Consider the following 11,583-nt stretch of genomic DNA (forward strand, 5'->3'; position numbering starts at 1 on the left):
AAAATAAAAGTAAATAAAGTGGAAAATTAAAAAATAAAATTAAAGGAAGGTGGAGAATTTATTCTTTTTAAAGATAAGGAAAATGGGAAGTGGGAATTATTTAATTAAAAATAATAAAATAAAAATAAAAAACTGAAAATTTTCGAAATTTTTTCTATAAATAGAAGTGAAAAATGAGAGAAGGAAGGAAAAAAAGAGAAGAAGGAATTGAGAGAAATTATTTTTCTTCTTCTACGCTAAGGGAATTTCTACTCGTATCATTCTTTCTTTGTCTTTCTTTCGAAAAATCCAGCAAATCATCACCCAAACCCAACAAAAATACTTCATAACATCTCTTTTTACACGCCAAACAGTGGAGTCAATAGTCGAGGTCGAGGATTCCGTTGGAGCTCTGTTCACTAGGTTTGATGTTCTTCTTTGCTTATGTTTGTTCGACGTTCGTCTGAGTTATTGTATCTGTTCTTGGAGACTCATTTAATTGAAAATTTTGCATTAAAGGTTTATTCTTCCCTCTGTTCTTTTTATCTTATTTCATGTGATTTTATTTATTTGCCTTTAAACTTTATAAATAAAAATGTAAGTTAGTCCTTAAATGTTATATGCTTAATCATGTTTGTGAAAATATGGTATTCAAACTTGCTTTAAAGTTGGGAAGAGTTGGATCCTAATAAGTTTGGGTTTCAATTGTTGGGTTGTAGGGTATATGATGGTTTATTTATTCAAATATCTAAAATCATACACTTCTTCCACAAGTAATTCCATAATTGATGGCATTCACAATAATCTCAAACTTAGGAAAGAAACAAATCATGAATGCGCTAGAATGCTTTAGGCGCACTCTTAATTAATTAAATCATCGTAATTATATATACGTTTGCGTGACATAATTATAATTCCCAAAACTAAAACCAAGGTATGCATTCGTGCAACTTTGAGCGAAACAACCTTAAAAATAATAAAGTATTATTAATTTTGTACACGTATGCGTGACATAATTCTTGACACATCAAACCAAACGAATACACGTACACGTGATTCGTTTCAAGATAATTCCATAATTATAAATAATCAATCAACTAAAAGCGATTTTAAGGCAAAAGTGCATAAATTTTTCTAGAACATAAAATATCCAGAATTAGTTAAGCCATGTATAATTATTAAAGCGACTATGCTAGAACCACGGAACTCGGGAGTGTCTCACACCTTTTTTCGGGTCAACAGAATTTCTTACCCGCTATTCTGTGTTTCGCAGACTTAAACTGAGTTAATTTACTTGAATTGGGATTTTAAAATAAATGGTGACTTGGGATACCGTAAATATTTATTCCAAGTGATGACTCTTTAAAAATAAAATAAATTAATCCCTTTTCAAATAATGTCACTTAAATTGGAAAAAATCTTTTGGTCTTTTCCCCATAAAAAGGATGTGTGACAGTAATTGTTTCATTCCTCCTACTGGTGCATGACCAAATCTCTTGTGCCACAGTTCAACATCCACCTTCTCTTTTATTCCTGCTAATCCTCTCCTTTCAATTGTGTTATTCTTTGTAGTGTTTTGACAAGAGTGGGTTGCTCTAGTGGTAAGCACCCTTCACTTTCAACCAAGAGGTTGTGAGTTCTAGTCACCCCAAGAGCAAAGTGGAGAGTTCTTGGAGGGAGGGAGTCGAGGGTCAATCGAAAACAACCTTTATACCCCAGGGTAGGGGTAAGGTCTGCATACACACTACCCTCCCCAGACCCCACTAGTGAAATTATACTGGGTGGTTGTTGTTGTTGTTGTTGTTTGTAGTATTGTGAATGAACAAGTAGAGGCCTTCACTTTCCTTACCAATCCCCTTCACCATTCCATTGTAAAGGTCCTTGAATATGCAAAAATATATGGAAGGAAGCACACTAAGCATTGTAATTCTTTTGTTAGCTTGGATACTAATAAGAGATTACACCTAAACTCTGGTATATATAGAACATTCTTTATTTCATCCTTATCTGTCAGCCTACATGAACCAGTGTGTGTTACTGTTGTGGTCTGCCTATTTGGAAATTATACTCTCTTCTTGTTAATGTCATTACTTCTGATTTTAGTGTTCAACATACTTAAATCAGATACCATATGGTTTGTTGCTCCTGTGTCAACTATCCAGTTCCATATCTCTGAGTTTTCTAAGAAAGCAGTAACATTACTTGCCATGCTAACTACACCATTACCATTTGAATTTTCTACAATATTGTCTTTGCTAAGCATTTTCAGAATCTATGAGTATTGTTCAGGTTTGAAGTAGGATCCTCTGATGTTCTCATCCATATTGATCCTATCATTACCACCAGTGTTGCCTACTCCTGTGCCCTATGGTTTGTACTCCTCTATTATGGTATTGTGTGCAGTTGTGACTGTGGGCTTTCTTTTGTATTTTGAATCTGCAGGGTAACCTATTAGCGTGTAACATCCATCATGTGTGTGTCCTTTGAGTTTGCAATAGTCACAATATAGATTATAATTTTTCTTTCCTCTTTGTGCAGATCCATTTCCTCTAGTTGTCATCAATGTTGTTGCCTCTCCCATTTCAGTTGAGGGCACCGCATTTGTTATGTTCCTCTAGCTTTCCCTCTCCATCAATATTGAATATTCCTTGTTGATTGAAGGTACTGGGACCATCATTAATAGCTGGCTCCTTGCTTGCTCATAAGATTCATTTAGTCCCATAAAAAATTGCAATAGCTTCAGCCTCTCCATAAAGGTTACAAATTTACGAGACTTAGCATAATCGTAACCAGGAATTGGGGCTAAGCTATCAAATTCAGGCCAGAGTAAACGCAGCTTAGAGAAATAACCAGAAATTGAACTTGTTCCTTGATTAATAGTGAAAATCTCCTTATGAATTTGAAAAATTCTAGAACAGTCGATTTTGTCAAATCTCTCTTTCAAATCCTCCCATACTGATGCTGCATTTTTGGAATATATTATCTTACTGTATAATTCCTTTGACACACAGTTCATAATCCATGATAGGACAATCGCATTACATCTCTCCCACAAATCGACCAAATTTGGACCAAAGTTTTTCCTTTTACAGGTGTCGTCTATGATCCCTAGTTTGTTCCCACCTAGGATTGCGATTCGCATCGCACGACTCCACAAAGAGTAATTCCCGGGTCCAATCAATTGAAGAGATATCAAAAAAGTACCTGAGGTGTCTGTTGAGTGCAGAAACAACGGATGATTGTGGCTCAATTTTTCTGGCTTAGTGTTGTCAGTCGCCATCTTTAGCTGGTAAAGTGTGAATCTAAGGATCGATATGGATTGTACTGACAGTCGTGAAGCTCTGATACTATGTGAATTTATGCTATTCTCCACAGAGTTCAAGTTCTGCTTTAATGGAGATCGAGAGAGATGAACGAGAGAGAGATGAACAAATGAGCTAAGATGTTCAGAAATTGAAAGAGCTTAAATCTCATTCTCCTTGTATTTGTATTTATACAAATGTTAACTCCCTATAACCAACTAACAACTCATGTACAACTGTCAAGATCTAACTACAATACTCTACAACTAACCCTTCCAATAATTAGTTATTTAACTAACTCTAGTTGACTGCTAACTACAACTACTAACTCTAGTTATTTTAGCTCAAGTTACTCCTATTCCAACAATTCTACTAAATGATCAATGACTAAAAATTTAATTAATGGATGAAAATTTGATAAACGGTGCCAAATGCCGAGTGAGCAATATATTATCAACTTTGAAGAAAATATTCTGCACAAATACTATTAGCTGAGTTCTAGCAACAAATATTTAAAAATATTAAAAATATTTAAGAAACAAAAAAAAAAATGAATGTTAATCCATTTACCTTTACACAGCTGGTCTCCTTTACCTCCAAGCAGTCCTAACCAACGAACTATAAAAATAATACATGAATTTTTAAGTTATATGGCTGATAATATAAAGATTCTTTATTATTGAATTTAACCTTTAATATCAGGTTAATTATAATTTTAATTAGCAGATCATCAATTAATATTTATTAAGAGAGTTACTTGTAATTACCTTATTGATTATGTAATTACTTAATAAGTTCCTAACTTCCCTAAAGAGCATGCTCTTAAGTCTTAACCTAGTCGAATAGATCAATTAAAATGGATTTAAAAAAAATTACAAACCAAAGATGGAGGATTTTGCGAGGGCGGGGAGAAAAATTGCGATTATGATACTTAAGGTTTAAAAAAAGGGACAATTTTATAACAGTAAAAGATCTAAAAGGAACTCAATGCGTGTCAAACCAAAGATTGGGAACGAATTTACAAATTTTGCAAAGGACTTCCTTATATGTACTGCCTTCTCTCTCTCTCTCTCTCTCTCTCTCTCTCTCTCTCTCTCTCTCTCTCTCTCTCTCTCTCTCTCTCTCTCGTTTGGTGGAAATATGTACTGCCTTCTCGCTCTAAGTTCAATATTTTTCTCAAGCAGATATAGAGACCCTCATTTTAAGATTTTGTCGTTGCACGTTGCATGTATTATTGTAAATTTAATTTGAGTAATCTTTATAAAGATACTATTGACCTGCTCCAACCCTACCAATAAAATCACCAACCTCGTGATTATTTTAAGAAATGGCATTATACATTGCAAAAGTACAACTAGGACTTCAAATAAAAACTACAGCAAATAAGAAAGTGGCACTTAGAACTATTTAATTACTATGTCACATTATCTGTGATTCAGAATAGATATGATCTTATCTTAAAGAATTTATGTAAAAAGTTTTGATCCCAACTAATCATTTCATAATTTAGGGAACTCCGATTAAAAGAAATACTTCCTCCGTCTAAGATCACTTGTCTAGACTTGGCACACTCCTTAAGAAACAATAAATAACATAGTAATGTTATTATATCATACTTTATTATTATTATTATTGAAAAATTAAATTTAACTATATATTATAAATCCAAAATATTGAAAATTGATAAGAGTAAAACAAGTATAAAATGGTAAATTACTCATTGGTTTTCCAAACTGGACGATTAAAAGTGGTAGCTTTTGCTCAAACAATATATTTGGTATTTAAAATTCATTAAATATGTACAAATATTCAATTTCGAACTAGTCATTAACACTTTAAAGTCATTATTCTAAAATTCAGAATTTATAAACTTGAAATTCCGGCTCCACTTCTAAAAAGTGAACATCTATTTTTATATAGTGAACAAATAAACTTTGACGGAGGAAGTACATTGTATGAATATGAGTTTCCCTAGTGTAAAAGGTCAATCACTTTTCTTATTTGCATGAACAAAATGAAAAAAGGAACATAGATCAAATTGTTTTTCTCTATAAGAAAAGAAACACACAAAAAAGGAAAGAAGGAAAAAAGTTTTTTCCTCTTTCTAGAACATTTTCAAATATGAATAGACTTGAAAATTTTGACATAAAGGGTATGAGTAGTAGCCTATAGCATCTGATATATGAAATATAGTTTATGTGGACAAGTTTTCTGGAAGATGTTGAAATGTACATGAAAAAAGAAGTGCCCTCTTTTGACTAAAATCATGTTCGCGAGTTATTACTGGAGTTAATTTATTTATACATTATTGAACTAGTGAGGATGATAAGATGACAGCTTTTCACACGTGGGATTATTTTGTACTAGAAAGTATACTTGGAAAAATAATTACTATAATATTTTTTAAAAGTTTTTTTTTTGGGTGGGGGTAGGGGGGAGGAGAGACAAGGGTGGTTGGGGTATGTTGGTATAATGAGCTATTCAATGGAGACCTAACCCTTCTTTTTTGGAATACATTTCATGTTGAAGAATTGAACATCTTAATTTCTTGTCTTTATCGTGGAAGCTGTGAAGAACTCCAAAATCATTTCTTTTCAAGTAAGTTTCCAGATCTTCTTACACTGTACACATCTGTAAGTACTTTCATTAATTGCTTGTTAGAGCTTAATTTCTTCTGTTAATGTTTAATCTATTGAAAAATCTAAGTCTGCTTTTTCACTAAAATTAGAACGCCATTTTAGAAAGAAACCTAGATACTCATCAATAAGGTCAATAAATGCAACCTTAGGCATTAATTAATACTAACAAATGCAACCTTAGGCATTAATTAATACTAACAAGCTTTCTATTTTCTGATCTATATATCCTTTTTTGTTGTTCCCGTCTTATTTAGGGCATGGAATATACTGGTAATTTTAACGACGAAGATGACTTCTTCCTCGACGTAATGCAGAATTTTTCTCAAGATATATATCCATCATTAACCCCATATTCTTACTCCAATATTGATATTGAAGAGAAAGATCAATTAAAAGATCTTTCTTCGTCTCCTCTAAAGTCTTCTTCTGGATTTCTCATTTCGTTTTCATCATCTCAAGAAGAAAATATTGCAATTGTAAAATCTCATTTGGAAGAAATTAATGCATGTCAAGCATCTGGGGGAAATAATAATAATAATAATATTATGTACAAGAGGACTCCTTTACAAGCTCAAGAACATGTTACTGCTGAGAGGAAACGCAGAGAAAAAATGGGCGAGCTTTTCATTTCTTTGTCAAAGCTTGTTCCTGGTCTAAAGAAGGTATAAGATCCCAACTCAAACTTCTATCTTTTTCTTTTATTTTTAGTCTTTTTTCCTATATATACTTGTATCTTTTTTCAAGACGGGCTTAGATAGAGCAACATGTGAAAATTACTATAGTCGATCACAGCTTATTCGGTACCGTGCTTACAATTATGTTGTTGTTTCCAGAAAGAAAAAAACTGCTAAAAGAGCGGAAGAAAACTAATTAATTTTTTTACTTAACTGTGCTTTAATTTCCCTAGATTATTTTACAAGATTTGCATTCGTTCCAGCTAAAGTTTAAGTTTACTAGAATGCGAAAAAAATGGTTAGCCTTAAGTAAAATAAAAAGAAGCTTGTTTTTGTTTAGTCAATAAAAGTATAGGTTATTGAAATTATTATTTCAGGTGGTGTCAGCATTAATATTGAAGTGAGGAAGATTATGTTTTTTGTTCTTCAGATGTTGTGATGCTATTAATATTCCATTCAATAACTATATAAATTGTTATATAGGCTTCATGAGTATAAATCGTGTTGGATTTTTGGAATAAAGTGGTGTGAATGGGAAATGAAGGAAAATAAAAAATAAAAAAAAATTCTTTACAAATGAACATTGTCCCATATAGGACAAAGAAAAAATATTTGTTGGGTTTATATACAATTGCACTTTTTTCTAACTCTTAAAGAATTTAGAAGAAGGCAAGTCTCACGTTGTCATCCTCGCTTGTCATCGGATATGATCTAATTTTCTCTCCGTTTTTTTTTGTTTGTTTTTGTGGCAATAGCCGTTTTCATAATAGCCATTTTCGCGAAAAATCGCCTAAAGGCTGCAACTTTTGAGTTGTACATCTTCATTCAAATTGGCTATAAATATCCGGCCATGCCCTCAGATTTTTCTTAGGAAAGTCAAAAATCTCTTCTTTCTTTCTGCATTATTTTCTTACAAAATAATAAAGTAAGTGTGATTTAATTTGTTGCCGCCATTTGTATTTGTTGGATCACTGGTGTTTGAAGTACTGATATACTTGTGTGGTTAATCCGTTCTATTCTAGGAGAAAATAATTCTAAACCTGGATAATATGAGGGAATTAAGTTCTTTAAAGACACACTAGGAAATCAGTGAGAGCTCAAATTTTTGTTATTCATTAGCATTTTTATTTTTGTTTCAATTTTACCTTGCAGAATTTATTTTCGAATACAGAAAGATAACAAATCCTTCGATACACAAAGCTAATGACTTCATTCTTGGAGAGTATCATATATAATATGATTTCCTTTTTCTGTTAATTGGTTCTTTATAGTTAGACAAGTCTTCTATCCTCGGAGATACTATTGAGTACATGAAGGAGCTTCAACAACAGGTAAAAGTTCTTGAAAAGATAAAGAAAAACATACCATCGGCCTGCGAAAATATTAATGATTCCTCTTCCTCAAAGGAGAATGTTAACTGCATCGACGACCAAGTACTAGGATCAAAGATTAAGGCAAGGATTTTGGACAAAAGTGTACTTATTAACATTCACTGCAACAAACGAGATGGGGTGGTGGGAAAAGTACTGTTCGAAATGGAGCAATTGCATCTTTCAGTCAATGACATAAGAATCATGCCATTTGGTCGTACTTATCTCGAAATATCAATTCTTGCTGAGGTACTTTGGTCACTCTCTTAATCTTCAATTAGGCATATTAATTAACAGACTGCAAAAATACCTTATTATGCACTCCCCGCGCGTCCCATTTTATGTGATCTCTTTCGTTTGGCACAAATTTTAATAAAGAAAAATTACTTTTGGAATTTGTGATCTATAACAAGTTATTGTTATATATGTGACTATATATCATTTTATTAAAGGTAAAATGCATGAGAATTTCAAAGTAATTATTTCTAAATATGTATCATTCTTTCTTTTGACAGATTCAAAAATGGGTCACATAAATTGAGATAGAAGGAGAACTTATTATTGAACAAGAGTTTTTGAGATCTCAACATTATCAACTTGATGCCTTCTTACACATCACACACAAACTAGAGATATGAAACTAAATTCCATATATCAAAGTAAAGAAAACAACATATATTAATTATAAGTTGGGTCGAAAAATGAGTTTTTCTTTTTGTTTGGTTTTTTAAGTGGTATTATGTTGATTTATATAAGTTAAGCTGCTGAAATAGCTATAGTTACATGATAATTTTATATATGTGACAGCGTACTTTGAATAAATTACCCCCAAAACCATATAAATATTGCAACAAAGTATGCTTTGATGCAAAGTATTTATGAATATATTTTTGTTTACACTCCTTGCAGATGGAAAATGGATGTTGTATAACCGTGCAAGATATCGTAAATGCCCTTCAAATCAACATTCTGGACCAAGTTCAATCATGATTTCCTCCTTCTGATGATATTCTCTAGGTTTTCGTTTTCTTTTTTGTCCTCGACATCGTAAATAATTAAATGACACATTTAATTTGAAAGCTCTTTTGGAGCTTCTGTGATAATTACTCTTCCACATTTGTCTTTCTGGCAAAATTTCTTATACTTGTTGGAGACTTTTCTTTGGATCCCTAAGTTTGGGATTCCTAATTTACTACTTATTTGTTTTTCGTTTTTTCCCTTTGGGAGTTTTCTTCTGTTTGGATCTTAAACCTATTTTATGTTCCTGATTGTTTGAATTGCTAAAGGAAATAATCAGGGGTAATTATATATCCATTTCTAGGATTAGTGTGAGAACATCAGTCTAACCAGATATAAAATGTTAATTAACTTATATACACCGCCAAAAACTTATACTACCAGGTCACTTTTATCTCTTATAATAGGTTACATACAGTGGCGGAGCCACTCATTGGCTAGGTGAGTCAAATGACACCCCTTCGTTGGGAAATTATACCGCGCAGATAGGTTAAATATTTTATTTTTATGTATATATACTATGTGTTGACTCCCTTTAATTTTTTCATATGCTTACTTATTTATATTTTGACTCCCCTTAGGGAAAATTCTGGCTCCGCCACTAGTTACATATCTTCTTTAATTTTCAAAATAATAAATTTCATTTATATGAAAGATAGATTATATATCTTTTGAGTAATCTGATGATAACGTAAAATTGTTTTTACACTGTCGGTTGATATGTATAAGCAAAAGTCAAAGTAATAAAAACATGAATGGAACCAAGAGCTTTATTTGGAGATGGTAAAACTTCTCCCTTCTTCCCCACCTAATTAGCCAGCCGACCACAGGAAAACCTAGCATGTGATTTTAATGGTCAGTCGAGTTGTTTTTTAATGTGTCATTAGACCAAAAAAATGGACCTGCTCTTATTTAACAATAATATCTAAAACAAAAAAGATAGATTCCGTGCCTTAGGGTTCAGGGGCAAAACCACAGGGTGCAAGGGTATCAACCCAATTCCTTCGTCAAAAAATTATATTTTATATATATACGATTAGAATTATATTTTTATACGTATATAGTAGATTGAATTCACTTAACTTCTTTATGTATTTACCTCTTTATTTTGAATTCCATTATTGAAGATACTAGCTCCGCCGTTGTTAGGATCGGTTGAAACTTTTCTAGGTAGTTCATGAAAATGATTATTTAATTAATTAAACTTTAATTAATTTCTATACTTGCTTTGTTTACAAACTCCCATGCTTCTAGGGTTCATTTACAGCACGTGGGTGAAAACGTGGTCAAACAAGACATGAAGGTGGTAAACAAAACATGGTCAATTATTCTTGTGCTTGGTGGGATTCATGAAATAGAATTAAAAAAGAGGTGACGCAGAAGAATCTATCAGAACAAGATACCGATTAAAGAGACACTGCATTAGTTATTCAAATCTTTAATTCGGAGTTTCCGACCAATTTTATTAAGCTAATATATTAATATTTACAAATTTTAGATGAAAAAATGGAAATGGAGAATAAAGAGAGGAAAACAAGGAGAAAAAGAAACGATGCGCTTATGCAACTGAAGATTGGAGAGGGGATGCAATAGGGGAACGAGAGTTGCAGTGTGAAGGCTGAGACCAGAGTCTGAATTACATAGGGTGAAATGGAGAGCGGGATATACAATGCCGAAGCCAGAAATTTTTTCAAGGGTGTTCAAACTTGAAAGAAACAATTAAAAAAATCACCGACAAGGAGAGTTCAATATGTGTTATATGCCTTTAAAAACAAATATTTTACTTATACCCGCAGTGTAATTTTCGACAAAGGGTGGTCAATTGACCACCCTTACAAGAGTGTAGCTTCGCCTTTGGGGATATATATTGTCACGACTCAAAATCTACTATAGATCGTGATGGTGCCTAACGTCGTGGTCAGGCAAGCCAGCGGTAATTTACTAATTCAATTACCCATCTTTATTACCTTTGAAATCATAATTTCCATTAACTAATTAGTATAAAATAGGATTTACAGAGTGAAACAATGATGGTTATGTGAACTACATTAAACATCCAGTAGGAACCCCCAAAACCTGGTGTCACAAGTGCATGAGCATCAACTAGAAAAAATATGATAAATGCAACATTTGTCTGGAATACCAATTAGACAGAAGTATATGAATAACTTTGATAGAGATTCTGTAGTTGCGGATTCGTAACATGGAATGCAGCTCACCGTAAGTCCACGCGATAACTGCGCCTCTGCGCCCCAAAAGAATACTAGACATATATGTACCTGCACAAAAATATGCAGCAAGTGTAGTATGAGTACGTAAACAATGTGTACCTAGTAAGTATCAAGTCTAATCTCGAAGAAGTAGTGATGAGAGGTCGACTTTGATACTCACTATGGGTCAATAATATTAAAATAGACATGGTTTAGGTGAATAACAATGATTTTCCAATTAATCAATTAACTTCACAAGCTACAATAGAATGTCAAGGTATCATGTAATATTATTATTAGGCACGATTTCTGCCGAGGTCATATGGCCCGATCCAGAGTGTTGTGTACACTGCCGAGGGACGTACGGCATGATCCATAGATGCATCTATACT

General features: G+C 32.7%; 2 protein-coding genes across 2 annotated transcripts; one reads left to right on the forward strand and one right to left on the reverse strand.

Annotated features, from left to right (window-relative positions):
• Window positions 1-2,593: 2,593 nt before the first annotated feature.
• LOC142175787 (uncharacterized) lies at window positions 2,594-3,259 on the reverse strand. Its single transcript, XM_075242783.1, has one exon. The coding sequence runs from the start codon at window positions 3,257-3,259 to the stop codon at window positions 2,594-2,596; it is 666 nt and encodes a 221-aa protein (XP_075098884.1).
• A 2,496-nt stretch (window positions 3,260-5,755) lies between these two features.
• Window positions 5,756-9,136, forward strand: LOC107826285 (transcription factor bHLH25-like). The gene is made up of 4 exons (XM_016653247.2): window positions 5,756-5,879; window positions 6,175-6,582; window positions 7,866-8,213; window positions 8,874-9,136. Exons 2-4 carry the CDS (start codon window positions 6,178-6,180, stop codon window positions 8,952-8,954), a joined length of 834 nt encoding a protein of 277 aa, XP_016508733.1. The 5' UTR covers window positions 5,756-5,879; window positions 6,175-6,177; the 3' UTR covers window positions 8,955-9,136.
• Window positions 9,137-11,583: the final 2,447 nt, after the last annotated feature.

Source organism: Nicotiana tabacum, chromosome 22 (assembly GCF_000715075.1).
Source record: "Nicotiana tabacum cultivar K326 chromosome 22, ASM71507v2, whole genome shotgun sequence".
Taxonomy (NCBI): Eukaryota; Viridiplantae; Streptophyta; class Magnoliopsida; order Solanales; family Solanaceae; genus Nicotiana; species Nicotiana tabacum.

Excerpts from the sequence above, each read along its gene's own strand:
- LOC142175787 (XM_075242783.1), bottom strand. The coding sequence starts at position 3,259 with ATGGCGACTGACAACACTAAGCCAGAAAAATTGAGCCACAATCATCCG.
- LOC107826285 (XM_016653247.2), top strand. The coding sequence starts at position 6,178 with ATGGAATATACTGGTAATTTTAACGACGAAGATGACTTCTTCCTCGAC. Across the intron at positions 6,583-7,865 it reads TTGTTCCTGGTCTAAAGAAG|TTAGACAAGTCTTCTATCCT; the intron begins GTATAAGATCCC and ends GGTTCTTTATAG. Across the intron at positions 8,214-8,873 it reads AAATATCAATTCTTGCTGAG|ATGGAAAATGGATGTTGTAT; the intron begins GTACTTTGGTCA and ends CACTCCTTGCAG.